At 56.5% G+C, this 20,244-nt stretch overlaps 1 protein-coding gene across 3 annotated transcripts in view; it reads left to right on the plus strand.

The window, feature by feature from the left end:
• The first annotated feature begins 3,338 nt into the window (after nt 1–3,338).
• Nucleotides 3,339–20,244, plus strand: part of MYOM3 (myomesin 3) — a 46,867-nt gene continuing 29,961 nt past the window's right edge. The window contains exons 1-11 of one of the 3 annotated variants that reach the window (XM_047726585.1): nt 3,339–3,484; nt 6,511–6,689; nt 7,150–7,230; nt 7,800–7,959; nt 8,663–8,820; nt 13,086–13,181; nt 15,029–15,117; nt 17,060–17,104; nt 17,569–17,709; nt 18,769–18,930; nt 19,698–19,839. In XM_047726585.1, the coding sequence (XP_047582541.1) occupies nt 6,529–6,689; nt 7,150–7,230; nt 7,800–7,959; nt 8,663–8,820; nt 13,086–13,181; nt 15,029–15,117; nt 17,060–17,104; nt 17,569–17,709; nt 18,769–18,930; nt 19,698–19,839 (1,235 nt within the window). In that variant the 5' untranslated portion in view covers nt 3,339–3,484; nt 6,511–6,528. Of the gene's footprint in view, nt 3,485–6,510; nt 6,690–7,149; nt 7,231–7,799; nt 7,960–8,662; nt 8,821–13,085; nt 13,182–15,028; nt 15,118–17,059; nt 17,105–17,568; nt 17,710–18,768; nt 18,931–19,697; nt 19,840–20,244 lie in introns of those variants that run through there. The other 2 variants (XM_047726586.1, XM_047726587.1) reach the window with 2 other exon arrangements.

Genomic DNA, 20,244 nt, shown 5'->3' on the forward strand with positions numbered 1-20,244 from the left:
TGTGAGCCTCCCAAGCAGGCAGCCCAGGCTGGCAGATAGGGCTGGAAGCAGCCAGAAGGCAAAGGGCCTGAAGCCCCTCTGGGCAGAGGCATTGGCATCCCCTAGTATCCTAGGCCCTGACCCCATTACCAGGAATCTGCATAGCCTTGCCGCACCTAGCCCTGCTGAGGGAGTCTTCGCAGGAATAAACAGATGTGGCAGCCGCTAGCAGGACTGCAAGCAAGAAGGAGGAACTCAGGGAGCCTGGGTGGCTCAGTGGGTTAAGCCTCTGCCTTCGGTTTAAGTCATGATCCCAGGGTCCTGGGATCAAGCCTCGCATCAGGCTCTCTGCTCAGCAGGAAGTCTGCTTCCCCCCTTTCTCTCTGCCTGCCTCTCTACCTACTTGTGATCTCTGTCTGTCAAATAAATAAATAAAATCTTAAAAAAAAAGAAGGAAGAACTTAGCCATGTCGCTTACGGGTTCACTCATCCTCCTCCCGGTAAACTGCCATGGAACTTTGCATTATTGATATTTTGCGAGGAAGAATGTGGCTTAGAGAGGTTACTTGCCCACGTTGGTGTCCTAAACTTGCCGCATTGTGAGAATCCCCTGGGAACATATGAAAAACGCAGCTTCCCCAGCCCCACCCAGACCCACTAAATCAATGGCTCCTGGGGAATCTGTATTTCTAATAAACACCTTTGGCGATGCCTCTCAGGCAAGTGGAGGGAACAAGGTCCTCATACCAACAGTTTCCTTGTGGATTGCTTCAAATCACCTCCCAGGAGTCGCCCTTATTCCAGCCCCTGGATGGGGGTGCGGGGCAAGGCTACTCAGGGGGTATTTCCACCCGTGAAGTCTGCAGACCTCTGCCCCCCCACACCCCTGGCCCCGGGCACATACAGGGGTTGCCTGAGTTCCCACTCAGAGGATAGGGCCCCTGAGACTAGAGCTCCTCCCGGGTCCCAGAGGCTGGGTCTCTCTGTGCCCCTCCCAGGTCCGAGCATCAGCCTGAACAAGGAGGCCATGACCATGCATCACCTCCAAGTCTGATCCCCTGTGGCTGTCCCCAGCCGAGGTTCCAGAAAGTGAGACAGAATCAATCAGCAGAGGCAGGAATGTCCTCACTTGCTGTGGCTGATGGGTCACAGCCCTGAGACACCCTGACCCCCATGCTCAGCCCCTAGGCTGCTCAAGGCCACTTTCCTTTCCCACGCTCAGGAGGAAGTGGCAGAGGGATGATACATTTTGACCTGTAAGTCTGAGAAGAACCATAAGCAGAATTAACTGAGTGGGGAGAGGGACAGAAGGAGGGAAGGGAGAGAAGCAGGAGGAAAGTAAGGCTGGTGTCTGAAATAGTGGCGTGGAAGGTCAAGGTGTTGGGTACGTGAATTTGAACAACTGTCCTTAATGCTCATACTTCCAGGGAAGGCAATAAAAGGGAGAAGAAGAGAAGGAAAGGGGAGAAAGAAGGAGATATTGAGGGGTACTACCACGAGGAGCCAGCTACTGTACCCGGCAATTTATGCATCTTAACCTCATTTGAATCTCACTACCATTCTGCAAGATAGGTATTCATTCATTCATTCATTCATTCTTCAGCAAGCATATATGAAGGGGCTAGTTGTAGGGCAGGCGCTGTTCTCGGGGCTAGGGATACAGTGGACAAGACAGGCAGGCGAGCTTCCTGTGTTTTAGAACTTACCTCTAACTCACCAACAAAGAAACTAAGTTAGCCCAGAGAGGAGGCCAGGGTCCCTCCATTAGTGAGCGCAGGGGCCAGAGGCTGGGATTTCAACCGAGGTTTGTAGAATTCCAAGTCTCACCTGCGGGGTCAGCTGTGTGCTCCTTAAGACACTTCCAGACCTCCCCCAAGCACTGCCCCAGTGAGGAAGGAGGGCATCACTGGGCTGAATGGGAATCCCACACACAGAAGGAGGGTAGGCTCTCAGCATTTCTAGAGCTATGGAATCATCAGTGGCGTTCTCATCGAGCCAGTGTCTCCAGGGAGCCGGGCAATCATGTGCCCTAACCCAATCTTCTCATTCTCCCTGGAAGACCAGCATCATGGAGCCCACTGTACAGATAACAGGGGCAGAAAGGTTGAAGTGACTCACCCAAGGTCCTACGGATAGTAGCGGTGGCCCCTCCACCAGGCTGCCTTGGGGGAAAGGCAGTCACAGGACCAGTTTAAATGTCCGTCTCCTGCTGCTTTAGAAGCCCACACCACCCTGCTGTATGTACAGATTCACACTCACACCTCACGGAGAGTGTATACACGTGGGTCTTGGAAAGTCCTTTTGAGGTCAGCTCCATACAAGAAGGAAGACAGACACCAACTGTTCTCCCCAGAAGAGGCCTTTAACACTGTCCCCAGGGAGGAAGGGGGAGAAGCAGGAGAGTTTAGAAAGAGGGTTTCAAATAGGGCAGGAGATTAAGATTTTAGCTGAAGAGTTCACTTGCATTCGCTCACTTTCTCCCTCTCCCTCCTCCCACCACCCCCCAGCCCCCAGTTCTAGAGAGCTATCCCTGAGACACTGGAAAGATCGATGGTGTTTCCGGCCCCAGGAGGAGGCCAGGGAGGGGAGCTGTGCTCTCTGGACCAGAGCTGACACCCCCTTCCTCAAACCTGGTCAATCCTCAAGACCTGGCTCAGGGGTACCTTCCTGATCGCCCCCCGCCACCATTCCTGCCTGTCTCCTCACCTAAATGAAAGCTTCCTCCACACATGGGTGTTAGTCCCCTCTGCCTGCAAAGGGTGGGCGTGAACGAACGTGGGGGGAAGAACTGAGATTCAGGAGGGGCTGTGGCAAAGGCTGGGAAGACAGAGTGGCCACTCGGGAACCCCAAGAAATGCCGCCCCGTGAAGGAAGAGGCCCCTGTCGGGGCCACACCCCACGCAACACAGGGCCTGGCGTGAGAAGCAAGCTGCTTCCATTTTGACCAGTGATATGGTACCAGCACTAAATACTGGTTTTAGGTCACATTCTTTCCGCTGTCTTCACGAAGAGTTCCACTGCTCACGGTGGGGGGTCAGATTAGAGACGCTGGGTGTCTGCCCCAAGGCGCCAGTCAGAACCCCAGCAGCAGGGAAGACAACCCCGTAGCTGCCTTCCCTCCAACCAGGCCTGAGCTCTTACCTTCCCTCTACTTCAGTTGGGGCTGGAGGTGGGAGGGTGGGCTCTAGAATTGGGCAGAAGGAATCCTGCTGAGGGAAGGAGCCCTGTGGGGAGGCTGCGGTGGGGGTGGGGAGGGCTCCACCTGTTGCTGCCGCCTGAGCGGGGCTGGCCTGGAGGGACAGCCCCTCCTCTCTGCCCCCCCTCCCCATAGTTCCCATCCATTGTCATCAACTGTCTCAGCGCTGCTATATTTAAGGCCCACGCAGGCTCCAGGATCACATTCTTTTCCCCGTCCCTGCTGAGCCCAGGGCAAGAAGAAACCAAGGTCCGGCTCATCCCCTGGAATCGTCTCCCCAGAGACGCCTGAGTGTGCGTAGCTGCCTCTGTGAGTCCCCTCCAGGGATCGGGGTGGGCAGGGACACCTTCAGAAAGTGAGCCCCTCAGTTTTCCATTAGGAAGTGGGGTGTGTGTGTGTGTGTGTGTGTGTGTGTGTGTGTGTGTGTTGGGAAAGGAGCCTGAGGGATTTGGGAAGAAAAAGTACACGCGTGCTTAGGTAGCACCCCTGAGTGACAATCGGAGGGGACTGTGGCGACCCGCGTCCCCTCACTGTTCTGTGCGGCCCTCCGTCGTCTGTGCTGAGCCCTCTGTGATGTGACAGCTGCTGGAGAGACGATCGGGAATGCCCGCAGAGTGGATGGGCCCAGAGTGAGCTGACAGGCCCGGCATAGCTAAGGGACTCCTGGCCTCCGGAGGTCTGCTTGGCCCACCAGGCAGGCGGGGAAAGGGAGGAAGCCCTCCAGGCCTGACTCTCAGGGCCAGGAGGGCACGCGTCCAGTCCAGGCTCACTGGCAGGAAACCGAGGCCCAGAGAGGGAAGGGGTGGCCTCGGCCACTCCACGGCAGGGTCAGAATTCTGGAATCAGAAGGTGGCAGAGCACGGCCGGCCCCTGGGACCCAGCTTTCTGCCCTCGGGCTCTGCCAGTCCCTCAGCTGCTGTGCCCTGCCCTTTCCCTCCTGAGGAAGGGGTTCAGCCTCCTTGCCCCTGGTCTCTGGGGGTGCCCGTGAGAGGGCCTGGTGAGAAAGCAGACTGGGGCTGGGGAGAAAAGGGGAGGCCATGCTGTGGGACCCATGACCCAGGCCTTGTATCCCTGGGAGAGGGCAGGGGGCTGCTTCCCCGAGGTCCACACCCTGCCGACCCCTCCCCGCCAGGAGCACATGCTGCTTCACTCCCACTGCTGTTTGATCCCAAGCAGTCAGTGCTTTAAAAATAATTGATGGCTCATCTGCTAAAGCTGGGGGGGGGGGCTCTGGCTGCGGAAGGCCCAGGAGGTCAGGGATGGGTGCCAGTCACCGCCCCCCCGCCACGGTGCTAATCAGGAACAGAGCATCCGGGGAAGGGAGCCAGCAGCTGATGCCAGCGAACGTTCCTCAGCTGCTGGAGCCAGGGCCACGGTGTCCCAGGAGAGGTGGGGGGAGGGGGCCTCCCCATCGAGGCCAGTTCCCAGGGCTGTGAGGAAGGAGGCACAGAATGAGCCTGGGCCAGTCATTCTCTGGGAGCGAGCAGAGCCTGTTCCTTGGGGTGGGGGGGCCACATGGGAAGCCCAAGGGGTGACAGTCCTCTTACATTCAGCTCAGGTCATCTGCCGGAGACCAAGGACGCTTGGGGCAGGCTTTGGTTCTGGCTAACACTGCAGTAATCCAGATACTAAAAGGGAACACACTTTTGGGAACTAGAAAGGGTAAATGCCCATAGAAATTGTCCCCCCTGACACCCCACAACAGGCCCACAGGGCCATGGTGCTCTAATGAGGCCAGCGGGCCCATCTCCCATGCTATGGACTTAGAGAAGCGGTACACACACACACACACACACACACACACACACACACACACACATTCCACCACTGCCAGGAGGACCTTCAGGGAGACTGGGGCCAAGGACAATATCAGGTCTAAGCCTGGCAAGGACCCTCCCGGGTCAGAGGCCTGCCCCCCTGAACTCCCACCTGAAGGAGATATGGAAGCCTCTCCAGGGACTATGGTCCGAATCCTAGAGCCTCAGCATCAGAGGGACCCTCGGAGACCAGCTGTGACACCACGGCCCAGACTGGGGCACGAACTTTGTGCAAGAACCCAAAACAGCTCGTTCCTGGGCCTTCCACTCTCCCTGCCTGCCTCTCCACACCCATGGAGTCACTCCCCGATCCCTGAGGCTCCCTCCACACTCGCTGAACCCAGCTCTGACTGGGTACCACCTGTGGCCCAGACCTGAGCCTCAGGAATACAAAGGGGGAGCGCTCCATCATGATGCCCTTATGAGAAGAACGGCCCTGTGGCCTACTGTGTGCCCAGCCACAGTCAAGGCCTGGTCTGGAGTAGACATGTGTCATAGATGTCAAGAGAGCTCAGAGTCAGGTGCCACTCATAGTCCCAGCCTCAAGCAGCTGGGTGAACTTGGACAAGCACGGTCCCTCCTCATCAGTAAGACAGGAAGATAATGGGGCCAGCACACTGAAAACACTCACTGTTGTTACTTTTAACTCACTTATAGTCTTGTTGGAGAGTGACGATGTACAAATACGAACTAATTTCATAAGGGGAGGTGTTTTCTGAATCAGAGCTAGACTGCGGAGAGCAGACAGAAAAAGCATGAAAAGGATTAAAGGAGAGAAAAATTCTAGGTGGCGGATAGTTTTTTGGCAGGGTTACTCCGAAAAATCATACTAATATCTAACGCTTCCATGGCACTTGCTATGCTCCTAGCACTCTTCCAACCTTGACCACCATCCTGGAAAGTCAGTAGACCCATTCACAGATGAGGAAACTAAGTCACAGAGTCTTGCCCAAGGGCACACACCTGTAGCTGGAATGAGAAGCGGGACCATGCCCAGAGTCCCCACCCCTGACCCTTGCACCAACGGAAGTATGCTCTCTTGGCTTGGGCTGTAAAGCCTGAGTGGGGCTCAGCAGGCCAGAAGGGGGGAAAGGTTCCCCCCAGAGCAGCAACCAGTGCAGGCAAAGGCTCCGAGGTAGGGCTGGGTGGGCGTGTGCAGGAAGAGTGAGGACATCTGCCCATCTTGAGTCACAGAGCAGCCCTCGGACACCACAGTGTTGGATCACTCATCAGTGGAGGCCCAGAAAAGGGAAGGCTTTGCCCAGGTCACGGTCAAGGGGAGGGCAGAGCTGTTGCTCATGCAGCCGCAGAGTGCAAGGACTGATGCACTAGCCAGGCTCAGAGTGCGAAGCCTGTCTCTGTCCTGTTGGCCAGGTCCCTGCCCCCTCCCTGGCCTCCCTGCTGTCTGCCCCCTGGAGTGAGAACTCCCACCCCACAAACTTCCCAGGGATGCCCGGGACCACGTGGGGAAGGGATGGGCAGGTGCCTGGTAGAATGACCGTGCGCCCCACTTGGCAGGTTGTTGCTCTCGCAGCCATGACTCTGCCCCACAGCCCTGGAAATGTGGGGGAGCCCCGGCCCCCCCAGGCCGTGGAGGTCCACCGGCTGGAACACCGCCAGGAGGAGGAGCACAAGGAGGAGCGGCAGCACAGCCTGCACATGGGTTCCTCAGTTCGGAGGAGGACCTTCCGCAGCAGGTGGGATCATCAGGGACCCCACCCAGGCCACTGTCCCACCCCGAAGGGTCTGAGTGGGGAGGCATAGCCTGCTTTCGGGATAAGCCAGTCTGAGGTAAGAAGTTCAAAACTGTTGTCTGGAGACCCTTCTTTCTGGAGAATCCAGTCTGAGGTGGGAAGCACAGCCTTGCTTTATGGAGATCCCAGTCTGAGGTGGGAGGCACAGCCCTGCTTTGTGGAGGTCCCAGTCTGAGGGGGGAGGCATAGCCCTGCTTTGTGGAGATCCCAGCCTGAGTGGGGAGGCACAGCCCTGTTTTGTGGAGGTCCCAGTCTGAGCGGGGGAGGCACAGCTGTGCTCGCTAGTGTCCTGAGACAGGTTAGGTAGATGCTGTCCCCCCTGCTGTCCCTTAAGCTCAGGGACACTGGGGCCAGATCTCCAGGCAATCCTGCACCAGCCCTTAACTCCCTTTTCCCTGGGCAGTGAGGAAGAGTATCAGTTCAGCGCCGCAGACTACGCCCTCGCAGCCGCCCTGGCTCTGACGGCCTCCTCAGAGATATCTCGGTAAGTCAGGTGACCTTTTCAGACAGCGCTGGGCTGAGAAAGGGCCAGTCCCCTGCCTCTACTAGGCTCCCACATTGGACTTACAGACTCTTCCCAGAGTTACATCTAGCACGGGGGCCCAGAACACTCTCTGGGTGGGTCCCCAGGCAGTAGTGAGACCCACCCCCGTGGGAGAGGGTGGGGGCCACACTTCACCACGGGACTTTGCCAGAGAGCATTGGGAGGCCGAGACCTGGGTTAGAAGGCCCGGTTCCTGGTCCTAGCAGCTTGAAGCAAGTCCCTGCCCTATAAAATAGGGGGACAACTCCTGTCCACTTGGTCGTCGTGAAGACAAGAGGAACAAAGACTTGTGAAAGGGCCTTGGGAACTATAGCCATAGTACTTATTATGCACCTACTGAGAGAAGGGCATTCAGGTATTTTGGAAGCAAGAGAGGATTAAAAGCTGCTCTTGTCCTCAACAACCTTAAAGTGCAGCTGGCAAGGCTGGCGTGGGGAGGCCGGGCAGCCCTGGCCAGGGTGCCCCCATGAACCCTGGGCCCTCGGCCGCTGCCTGCCTCTGCTGCGCAGGGAGTCCCAGCTGAGGCGCCAGACCTCCGCCGTGGAGCTGGAGGACCGGGGGCAGAAGCGAGTGGGCTTCGGCAACGACTGGGAGAGGACGGAGATCGCCTTCCTGCAGACCCAGTGGCTGCTGCGCCAGAGACGCGACAGGAAGGCGCTGAGGCGGCGGGTGAGGGGTCTGGGGGAACTGCGACCCCTGGGGGCCACCCAGCTCACCTGCCCTCTTCCCAAGGGGTGGCTGGACATCCCGGAAAGAGTCCAGACTCTGGTCTGGGACTGGGTCTGAAGGCTGGCGTCCCCGCCCTCCTGCTGTGTGACCTGGGGCAAGCAGCTGACCCTCCCTGAGCCTCAGTTTTCTCACCTGTAAAACAGATGTGTGTGGTGTACACACTCTCAGGGATGAGGTGGGGATTTTAAACCAGACTGGGCTTGTAAAATGACCTTCCCAGAAGAACCTCTGGAAATACTATTCCTGACAAACATCAGGGATCTGAAGCCATCCTCGGTGCCCCCTCCCGGGGCAGGAGAGCATAGCTAACACTCACAAGGGCTTTCTCATTGCCCGTGATTTTTCACATACTAATTCCCTTAATCCTCACTACAACCCCACAGGAAGGTGGGGAATATTATTATCACCCCTATTTTACAGATAAGGAAACTGAGGACTTGCCTATGGTCTCACAGGCGGGAAGTGGCAGAATCTGGCCTTGACCCCAAGCCAGCTGTTCCAAAGCCCATGCCCTGCCCCCTGTGCCACCTTGCCGCTCAGCTGACACTCCCAGAGCCTGAGTGTTCGGGGGAACAGTGACAGCAAAGATGGGGAGATGTGATCTCCTGGCTCATGGGAGTCACAGATCCCCTCCCGCCTCCAGACAGAGGAGAAGGTCCGGGAGGCCAAGGAGCTGAGGGAGCTGTGTTCCGGCCGGGGGCCCTGGTTCTGGATCCCTCTGCGCTCCCACGCCGTCTGGGAGCATACCACGGTCCTGCTGACCTGTACTGTCCAGGCTTCGCCTCCACCCCAGGTCACCTGGTAAGCCACCGCGGCAGGAGAGAAGGGGGTCCTCACTTGCCCCCAGGCTCTGAGCTTGCAGGGTTAACTGTGTGTACTTTACATCCCAGCACCTCCTTCCAGGAGCCCACTTCCTCCCCGCCCCCCGAAGTTCTTGCTGCCTTAGGAAAGCTGCAGCCCCATAGACCCTGAGCTCGGCCCGCCCCCCCCCCTCCCCCCAGAGAGCAGCAGCTGCTCCAAGGCTCAGGATGGGTTATTCTTAGCCTCCTCCCGGCCAGCCTGGGGCAGGAAGACACGGCCACTGGGGAGCCAGCCCTTGTAAAAATATGACTCTGGTGGCAGAAGGCAGCTGCTCTGAGCTGGGCGTCTCCAGGCTTGGAAGATGATGGCGGGAAGCAGGCAGGGGGCAGAGGAGCACCCCCCCCCCTCCAGCAAGGAACTCAGACCTGGAGTGAGAGCCCTGTGTCCAGACCTTGCTCTCTCTACAAACGCAGGGTGTGGCTCCAGCCACATCTCAACTTCTCCGGTCCTGTTCCTTTCTCCTGTTCTGTAAAATGGGTTGAAGGCCTCCTGCCCAGCCTGCGTGTGGTGAGGATTTAATGCCACACTTACGGGGAAGCCTCAGAGCTTAAGAGGGGCTGGGAAAGTAGAAGACACCATTCCTGGGAGTGTAACCACAGCAGAAGCTGACCAAGGGGACGGGAGGGGAAGGGAGGTGGCCAGTGTCTCCCACTGTTTAGGGGGCTCCCTCTGGGTCTTAGACCCGGGGTCAGGCATGCTGGGGGATAAGGAGAGGATTTCAACAAATAGCTACCAGGAGAGCGATCGGCCCCAGGCCCAGATTCAGGCACTGAGGCATAGAAATGAACCAGACACAACCTCCCCTCAAAGAACGCTCAGCCCCAAAGAGAAATGTCATCATACAGAGAAGTACATTCATGGGTGCAGTTGGGAATACAAGAGTGAAGACGAAGACAGTGAGGTGGCTGCCTCCCCCTGGAGGATCCAGGAAGGCTTCTCAGAGGAGGTGACACATAAGCCAGATCTTGAGAGTGAATAAGGCTGTGGTCTAGTAGGAGAGAGAGGATAAGCACACAAACAATAGAGATCATGAAGGGAAAAGCAACATTGTATCCTTGAACCCACTTTTACTGACCCACCACTTTCTTCTCCTTTGAGCCCTGGGGCCACCCATGGGTCAGAGAGGTAGTGTGACTTGTCTAAGGTCACACAGCCAGTTTGAGTCCGAATTCAAACTTGGGTCTCTTGCCTCCCAACCATCGGTGTTGCTACCGGCCTAGAGAGTTCGAAAGTGAAAATTGGGCTTGCTGTTCCTCCTTGAGGCACATGTAATGCTTCAGAAGTCAGAGACAGAGAAAGCACTTAGGCCAGGAACAATCAGGAGAGGCATCGAGGAAGCGGGCTTCGGGGCTGGTCATTGCCAGATGACACGCACTCACAAAAGGGTGCGGGGAGCTGGAATTCGTGCTGGGCACTGGATTTCTATGGGGACCAAGGCAGTCCCTGGCTGCAAGCGGCTGGCCAGGTAGGAGGACTGCTCCTGCCAGCTGGCCTGGGTTGAGGAGGGGGTCAGTGCCTCAGCTGTCCTGCCCGGTGGCCCCGCCCTGCCCTGCCCTGCTCTGGCACTGAGGCCCACATCTAAGGCATTCCGGAGGAGCCTCTCAGAGAAGAGACTCCCGTCCACCCTGCCAGCAGTGTTGCCACAGCAGGGAGCTGAGTGTGGTAAGTGGTGGAAACAAGGCCAGGCACCCCTCCAGCAGGAGCAACACAGGTGGCCCCCGGTGCTCCTGGTTTTGGGGATCCAGTTTTCCGCTGTCGGCCGGTCAGTTTGGGCAGGGCCATGCACTGTCCTGGCATTGGCCCCCAGGCTCTGTCCAGTTCCTGGCAGATACCCTCCCCCAGGTCAAAAGGAAGATCCCGGCGCACCCAGGCTCGTCAGGCGAGTACATTCATTCAGCAATTATTGAGCACTTCCTGAATGCAGGGACAACAACAGGACAAGTCAGGCAAGGCCCAGTCTGGCCACATTAAGGTGGTAGAGGTAGGCCCTGGCCATGATTCTAGATGATATCGGAATCAGTCTCCCAGGCCCAGCAGCCTTCAAAAGTAAAACCCAATACGGAAATCTGTGAAGAAAAAACCATTGAGATAAATAATAAAAACCTCACTGTGTTATGAGGGCCTCTCTGAGCCAGGCTGTGGGCCTGACGCCTCGCCTCTGTCATCTGGGCACTGTTTTATGACTGGCTGTCCCGTAGGGTCAGTGGCACAGCCTGTGTCTTCGAGGGGCTGCCTTGAGGTGGGAGACAGGGCCCCAGCGAGAGGCAAGATAAACACCGAGGTCTCTGGCTGTCCAGGCCTTGCCCAGAGCTGCCGCTGCTGCTTTTTCCTTTGAAAGTTGGAAGCTGGCCAGGCCGAGGTGTCTGGAATGTTCCTGATAAGTGGGGGTAGGGGGAACTGACTTTGGTCCCCAGGCCTAGGAGAGGTAGAAAGATTGGTTGTCAAGATAAGGCACTGCCCTCCCCAAAGAAGACTTAGTTGGGTTTCTTTCAGAAGAGGGTGCAGCCTGGAAGGGGGGTGGTGATGGGGTGTGGGTGTGGCACTGTTTGGTTGCCATGGACACAAACAGGGTGTGGGGAGAGCCGAGTCCCAGGAAGGTGATGCGCTGAGCCCAGGGCGCCCTCTCTCGGCTGCGGCCTCCCTTCGACCTCAAACACCACTGGGGCTGACTGTCCCCCCAACAGCCTCATAGACACAGAGGCCCAGAGAGGGGGACTGACTTGGGCAAGGTCACACAGCCAGCTGGGTCAAGAACCATGGCCTCCCAAGCTTCACAGACTTTCACTCACCAGCCGTGACTCCTTAGGCCTCCAAACCCCAACAAGGGGCTGTGGACAGACAGAGCCCCATCCCCAGAAATTCTGACTCCAGAATGATCTGGGACGCAGGCTGGGCACGGAGATTTTCTTAATGGCTTTAATAAGACAGGAGTTTATTTTTCTTTTGTCTGCGCGCCTGAGTTGGACAGGTTGGGGCAGCTGTGTGACTCTGCTCACAGACTCTGCTCCCCTCACTGCTGGAGGGCACAGCCCTGGGCTTCCTTGTGCAAGATGGCCACCGTCTGGGCCACATTCTTGCCGTCACATGGAGGGAACTATGACATAGAAGGGGGCAAAGGGTCATCAGTAGCGGCCACATGGCACTTGTGCTTTCTTTGTGTTGACAAGTTTTAGTTACATGGCAACACCTAGTAGAAAGAGGGCAGGAGGGCACCAGGGTGGCTCAGTGGGTTAAGCCTCTGCCTTCGGCTCAGGTCGTGATCTAGGAGTCTGGGGATCGAGCCCTGCATCGGGCTCTCTGCTCAGTGAGGAGCCTGCTTCCCCCACTCTCTTGCTGCCTGCCTCTCTTGTGATCTCTCTCTGTCAAATAAATTTTAAAAATCTTTAAAAAAAGAAAAAGAGGGCAGGAAGTTGGTGTCACATTGGGTGGCTCAGTGATGAATCCTGTTCCTTTAGAGTAAGAGGGAGGGGCACCTGGGTGGCTCAGGTGGTTTTGCCTCCTGGACTCCTGATCTTAGCTCAGGTCTTGATCTCAGGGTCGTGAGTTCAAGCCCTGTGTTGGGCTCTACACCCGGCATGGAGCCAACTTGAGAAAAGAAAGAAAAAGAAAGAAAGAAGGAAAGAAAGAAAGAAAGAAAGAAAGAAAGAAAGAAAGAAAGAAAGGAAGGAAGGAAGGAAGGGAGGAAGAAAGAGGGAATGGCCACTGGAGACCAATGAACAGCTTCTTATACAAATTTCCAAAGGTTTCTGTTCAGAACCCCGGCAAGCTGTCTCAAAGCACCCTAATGAGAGCCAAGATAAAGAACCATCCTCCTGAGAGGCTGACAAGGGAGGAAGAATGGGGCATCTTCTGTGGCAACCCCCTCAGAGGGTAGCTGCCACTAATTATAGGCTCCATCTTCTCTGTCCCCCCACCCTTCCTGGAAGGAGAATGAACCCCGGAGTGTGGCCAGTGCTCGGGGCACTAGAGAAAGTTTTACATATCTTGCTGCATTTGATTTTCCCCACAACCTTATGAAGTTAGTGCTCTTATTACTCCCATCTCACAGATGAGGACAACCAAGGTTCAGAGCAGAGAAGGTGCTGTCTCTCGTCCCATAGACAAGTAAACAGCACAAAGCTGAGGTTGGAATCCAGGCCTGAGAGCCTCCGGGTCCTTCCCCCTCAGAGCCACGCTGCCTGCCACAGACCTTTGTATCCCCACAGGTACAAAAATGACATGAGAATCGATCCCCGCCTCTTTCCCGCTGGGAAGTACCGAATCACCAACAACTATGGGCTCCTGACGCTGGAGATTAGAAGGTGAGACTGTCACCCCTAGAGAGACCCATGACCTCCAAGCCCCAACCCCCCCACCCAAAGCCAGAGCAGGACTTCAAATCCTTATTAACTGAGTCAGCTTCGTGTTCAGAAGAATCTGGGGTGCTCATTAAAACACTGATTCATGACATGGGGCCTCCTCTTGCCTCCAGAGAGTCAGATTAAGTGGGTCTTATTCTGGAATGGGGACTGGACATCAGTATTTAACAGATACTCTTAGGTCATTCCAATGCCCTGGAATACACGAGAAGAAATTCGTAGCCAGAGGCCAGCTGGATGGACTGAATGCTGAGCTGGGAATGCTGAGAGTGCTCCCTGCCGGGGAGAGAAAACACACACACACACACACACACACACACACACACACACACACACACACAGAGGCACAGCAGCAAGGAGAGGCGGTTGGAGGGGAGAGAGCTGGATGGGCCTTTCAGGAGATAGTGAGTCTTAAACATGGTTTTGAAGGGAAAGGAGTGGGGCTCCTGGGTGGCTCAGGCAGTTGAGCATCTGACTCTCGATATTGGCTCAGGTCTTAATCTCAGGGTTGTGAGTTCAAGCCCCATATTGGGTACAGAGCCTACTTAAAAAAAAAAAAAAATGAAGGCAGAAGCAGCACGCATGGAGTGCGGGCACCGGGGGCTGTGAGCACAGTGCCCCCCAAAGCACACATTAGGGCTCCCATGAGCTACCACGTGCTGACTTCCTGCCGGTGCCAAGCCCTGTGTGAGGGGACACACACACACACACACACACACACACATACAATTAATTCTGCTCATCACCATTCCCGCAGGGAAGTCTTGTCTGTGGTGCAGTAAAGGACACCCAGGCTCCAAAAGATGTAGGGTCCTGCATGGCTTGTATAGGGCAGGAGCTGAGTTTGAGGCCGTTCCCCACAGCTGGGTTCCTTCCAATACACCAATCCCTCCATCTGAACCAACTTGGGCTTCAGAGCCACAAATCTGGACAGGACATCGATCCTACCCTCCAGAAGCAAAGTGGGGAGACATGGACATAAGTATCTGACCACAGGAGACCATAGAGGGTGGGGGCCGTGGGCTGGGCAATCAGGGAAGGCATGCAGGGTCAAGGTTGCCTAGAGAGGCAGGTGGGCCCAGTCCTTGAAGCAAGACAGATTCCCACCCCAAGCAGTCAGGGTAAGAGCGGGGATACCAAGGAGCCTCTCTGCTTGCTGATGGGGCCAGATGGCCACAACCTAATGACTCTTTTGTCCCCAGTGTAGCCCTGGGATGGACCCGGCACAAGCTCTGGGAATGAGATGGGGTTGGCCTGACTAGTGATGAGACTGAGGACTGAGACTGAGAACACCTGGGCATCTGGCCCAGTTCTGGCACAGACTGGCAGGGGTGCCCCGCTCCTGCTCCAAGTCCGTGCCCCGCTCCTCCTCCAGGATTCTGATTTGGAGGTGTTGACAGGGCAGGAGGCTATGCCTGGGAGCGAACTTGTCACCTTGAAGCTGGGTTGAATTCTGGGTGCTGTGTGACTCTGGGCAAGTAACTTGACCCGTCTGATCCTACCAACTCAGGAATGACGATCATATTTTCACAGTTCTTCCACCTGAGTTGGGTTAGGCTGGTGTTATGTCCCTAGTTCTTCAGAGAAGGACATTGAGGCCCAGCAAAGGGCAGTGGCCAGTCCAAAGACACACAGCTTTTCAGAGCTGGGGCCTGAACCAAAGCCTAAAGTCCCCACCCCCCGACCCCCGCCAAGCCGTCATGTGAATGCCTGCCTCTCCCACACGTGGGGACTTGAGTTTCCCATGGAGCCCAGCAGTCTTGGGGGGGCCCTTCCTCTCTCCTTTTCAGATGCACCGTGGAGGACGCAGCCACATACACGGTGAAGGTGAAGAATGCCTATGGCCAGGCCTCCTCCTTCGCCAAAGTCCTTGTCCGAAGTAAGCACTCCCATTCCCACCAGCCAGGCCAGCCCACAGCACACCCAGGGTGAGCAGAGGGGACGTGAATCTGCGCTTAGACTTGAGGACGGCCCCTTGATGCAAGGGTATTGGGTCTGGGACCAGGTGACCAAGACAACCATAGAGATTCACTTCCCTGGAGCCTGAGGAACAAGGGAGAGTCCCTCAGATTGCACAACCTATACAACTATCTCCAAAGGCCGTGTTCATTTCATTGGGCTGGGCTGGGGGGTCAGGACCCAGCTTATGGCCCCCAGGAGGGTGGCCTGGTCCTGCCAGCCCTCCTGAGGGGGTCCTTAGGGGGAAAGCCTGAGCCCTCCCAACTCCCCTCTGGACCTCACTGCCCCAGTTGGGTTCTGGTGCGTATTTCCCAATGGAGCAGTTCCCGACTGGTGGGGTTCCCCCAGGGGCATCTGAGATGATGGCACAAGGCAGGGGAGACACTCGGGAGTCAGCCAGACCCGTGTCCACATTCTGGCTCTGCCGCTGACTGGCTGTGTGAGCCTGGGGCACCTCGCTTCACTTCTCTGAGCTTCCTCAACTGTAAAGGGGGTCTCCCCCCATCTCGCTCAGGTGCTCAGGTGGATTAAATGAGATGGTAGAGGTAAAGCGTGGCCTGTAGTAGGTTTGGGGAAGCCGTAATTCTCTCTTCCCCACACCATGAGGAGGGCAGAGCATAGCCAGCAGGCCATGCCTCTGAGCCCAGGAGACTGCTACCTTGTCCTCAGGGCCCCTGAGAGAGAGGTTGCATACACACACATGCACTCACACACACACACACACACACACACACACACACGCACGCACTCACACACACTCCCTGGTCAGCAGAAGGCTGGCGTCCAGCCCCCTCCCTGCCTCTCATCAGACCTTGTCCTTCACAGTCCTCTCCCCGCATCTGCCCTGTTCCCCAAATAGCTCTTGAAAGGCAGCTGTCCCCTCCGCCAGTCCGGCTCTCTCTGGAATTTGGGCTGCCCTTATAGGCTGTGCCTAGATTCAAGACCAAGGTCAAGCATCAGGGCCCTGCCTCCCTCTGTCCACCCATCCTTCCCATCCCTTCTTCCAGACCCCTATCCCTCTCTCCATCAAGGCCAGCAACTCTGGGATCCACCCTCAGACTCCAGCCAGCCTCCTACTAGGGGATCCACTCACAGTCATTGCCATCCCTCCCCTCCTCTCATCTCCATAGCAACTGATAAAAGGCCCCGGGTTGGGAAGCAGGAGGTCTGGGTTCTAATCCTGAGTCTTTCACTGACTTTGTGTGACTCTGGGCAGCCTCCCAGCCCCCTCCAGGCATCACTCAGGAAGGGCCTTACCAGGGACCAGTCCCATCATGGCTTCAGGCTGCTGGGGTACTAGCTGAGGGATTATGCCTCAGTTTCTTCATCTGTATAAGAGGATGAAATGGCACCAACAGACAAGGCACTGTGAGGATAATATGTGAGTTAATATGTCCCATGTGAACGAGAGCTATTATTAGGCTCTGTGGTCTTTGTCAACATCACCCTGGATATCACCCGTAAGCCCCCAGATGGCCCTAGTCTTAGCGCTGCCCTTCCCCTGCTCGCTGCCCCCACCAGAAATCCCATGCTGACCAGAGTTGGCCTCTATGCAGACTGTGTGATCCTGACAGTGGGTCTGGGCAGAGGATGGAAATCACCATTTATTGAGCACTAACTGTGTGCCCGGTTCTGGCTGAGGGCTTTGTTCATGTGAACTCACTTATTCAGAACCCCACCATCAGGAGCGAGGAGCCACTGCCCCCAAGTTACCGAGAAAGGAGAGGCCCAGAGGGGTGAAGGAACTTCCAGCAGCCAGAGGGAGACCCACCAATAGACCAGGACGGAAACCCACATGCCTCTCATCTAATAGGGATGTGAGGTCTGAACCTTCTCAAACTCCATTTGCCTTGGATTTTCAGCTTACGTGGGGAAGGATGCTGGCTTCGATTCGGAGATCTTTAAAAGTAAGGAGGCTCAGGGAGCGATGGCCTTCGGGGAAGAGGGTGTCTGGGCTCCTTGTCATACCTTCTTCCATAGTCCCCTTCAGAATATTAACCAACCATTGCCCACAGAGGCATATCATTGCCTATGAGCTGTTCACACTTGCAGACTGGCTTCTGGGGGTCCCCAGGCACCCCAGAGCGGCCCCCAACTGCCGAGCTATCCAGGGGCAAAAACTGAGTGAGAAAGGCAAAGCCAAACAGACAAACGGACATGGCCTTTGGATAGCGGCTCTTCTGGCTCATCTGATCCCACCTAGATAAATCTCGGCCCCACCTCCACCAACCCCCAGGACCGGGCCCCTCCTTCCTGGCTAAGAGCACCCCAGAAACTATGCATCCTGACTCAGAGGAGTGGGAATGTCCCAGGCTAGGCTAGGCTAGGTGGCCTCCGAAGACTGCCGCCCTAACTTCTGTTCCCACCCCAGGACTGATGTTGGTCCCCAACGTGGAATTCACGTCAGTGCTGAAGCCAGTCTTCGCGCGAGAGAAGGAGCCCTTCTCCCTGTCCTGCTTATTCTCGGAAGATGTGTTGGATGCTGAGCAGAACATCCAGTGGAGCCAAGATGGTGAGCCCCGCCCCCCACTCCATCCTGGTCCTCAGCCTTCAGGGACAGAGATGGAAGCCAGAGAGGGACCACGCTGCTCTTCATCTGGGAGGCAAGGGGAGGCTAAGGCACAGTCACAGCCACTGCCCACTGATAGCCAGGGAGAGGAAGGATGTCTGAACCTCCTTCCCCACCTTGACCAGGCCTGTAGCCAAAGGACAAGGAGCACAGTGGCCGGCAAGCACCCCTAGGGAGACTGCACCTTCTGGGGGCTGGGGGTGGAGGGGTGGGAGGCAGGGGAGGCAGAAGAGTGGGGAAGCCACAGCAAGCCCTGAGAGACAGTTGTGATAAGGCTGAGATGTCTTCCCAAACCTGTAGATCTTCCAGAATGGAGGTCCTGACAGGAGAGGGGAACACGGAGCAGGACAGCCCCACAGTGTGGCCTCAGGGCAGGACCCACTTCCTGAGCCTCAGAGGCCCCTTCACCGAGTCCCCGTCCCTCTCACTAAGGTTACACTGCTGAGTCCCCACTCTCCTCACTGATCCCTACACCCCTCAACAAGCCCTCTACCTTCCACACGGATGCCCCAACTCCCTCAGTTAGCCCCCAACCCCTTTCCTGAGCCTACATGCCTTCAGCAAGCCCCTACTCCCTTCACTGAGCTTACAACCCCCACCCACTGAGCCCCCAACACCCACAGTGACCCCCCAACCCCCATGCAGAGATACTGACCCTCACAAAAGGGCCCGTCTCTCATTTCCACTTTCTCACAGCACCTCCAACTCCTCCCTGGGCCTCTGACCACTTCTCTAAATGCTCACTCCCATGTTGAACCACCGTCCCCTTCCCTGGACCCGGCCCCACTCCCCAAACCTTCAGCAGAGGAGAGTTCGGGGCCACGTTGGCAGAGCCCTGGAGGTCACCAGCCCCTCTCCAACTCCCCAGCTAAGCCTGAGGCTATAGCCCCACCAGCCACACCAGCCACACCAGCCACACCAGCCACACTGCTGCCTCAACCCAGACCATCTAAGGGCACCCAGGTGAGGCCAGGACCCATATTGGACCCCTCCTCTCCTCAGGGAGACTACTGAGACCCTCAGGACGCCGGCAGATCCTCTACAAAGACCGCCAGGCATCCCTGAAGGTGTCCTGTGCCTACAAGGAGGATGAGGGGCTCTACACAGTCCAGGTGCCTTCCCCCTTGGGGCTCCAGGAGCAGAGCGCTTACGTGTTTGTGAGAGGTGAGTGGGGGGTTAGAGGGTAAAAGGTGTAGCTGAAGCCCAGCAACCAGATTGGCTGTGGCACCTTCAGCAACTTTCCCTGCCCTCTTGGGGCCTCAGTTTCCCTGTTATAAATAAGGGTGTTGAGTGAGAGTCTCTAAGAATCCCTTTGGCATCCTATGACCCTCCAAAAAGATACAGCTTGAGTCTCAGACCTAGTGGGAGCTGTGGAGGGAGCGCTGAGCATGGGCTGGGATGATTCCAGTACTGGTAAATTCTGCCTCTTGGTCTTTAAACTGATTCAGGTTCAAATCCTGACTTTGCCACTTCATTAGCTGGTGACCTTGGGCAAGTCACTTTTCCTCTGAGACTCTGTTTTCCCAACCACAAAATGGAAGGATGCTACAGGGCTCAGAGTTTCATTACACTGATCATTCAGGGGCATAGAGTGGAATGGGCCCCTAATGACTGGTACTCCCACAGCCTCCCAGATGTTGTTGTTAAAAAGGAGGGCTCGGCAGGGAGCCTGCTTCCCCGTCTCTCTCTCTGCCTGCCTCTCTGCCTATTTGTGATCTCTGTCTGTCAAATAAACAAATAAAATCTTAAAAAAAAAAAAAAAAAGGAGGAAGCTATTGTTCAGGTCCTTGAGGACCACAAGATCACAAGTGAGCCCTGGAGGGTTCCCCCGAAGTGGTTGCTGGGAGGGAGTAGGAGGCTCCGTGGCCAAAGAGACACCAAGTGAGGAACCTTCCTCTTCCCCTCCCCCCACACCGTACTCTGGGTCTCAGATGCTGCAGCTGAGAAGCCAGGGGCCCCGGGTTCCCCTCTGAATGTCCGATGCCTGAATGTGAACAGAGACTGCCTCATCCTGACTTGGACCCCACCCAGCGACACCCGGGGCCACCCCATCACCAGCTACTCCATCGAGCTGTGAGTCAGCCTCTTGAGGGGCAGAGCCCCCTGGGGGAGACCTCGTGAGAATAAGAGCAGGGGCCACAGGATAGAGGGACCCCCATGCCTAGCCTCAGAACCGGGAGGGAAGGAGATCAGGTCATGTGATATAGAGGCAAGAGAAAGGTATCCGTACCTCCAAATCTGTCACCTCCGACACCTGGAATTCCACCACTGGAGTCAGCCATGTGGACTCTGGGAGGGGCAAACATGAAGTGCTTGGAAGTGAGCCTAAGTAGGTATGTTGGCTCCCTTCCTCCCTGAGTGACAGAGACAGGACAGCACTGACCCGGAGGGGAGGGGAGGGCCCGGAACATCCCACCCCCTGCACAATCTGCCAGGTCCTGGCCCTAGTCTGAGGTGACAGATGGCCCTGCCCCGAAG

This window comes from Lutra lutra, chromosome 4 (genome assembly GCF_902655055.1).
Source record: "Lutra lutra chromosome 4, mLutLut1.2, whole genome shotgun sequence".
Classification (NCBI taxonomy): Eukaryota; Metazoa; Chordata; class Mammalia; order Carnivora; family Mustelidae; genus Lutra; species Lutra lutra.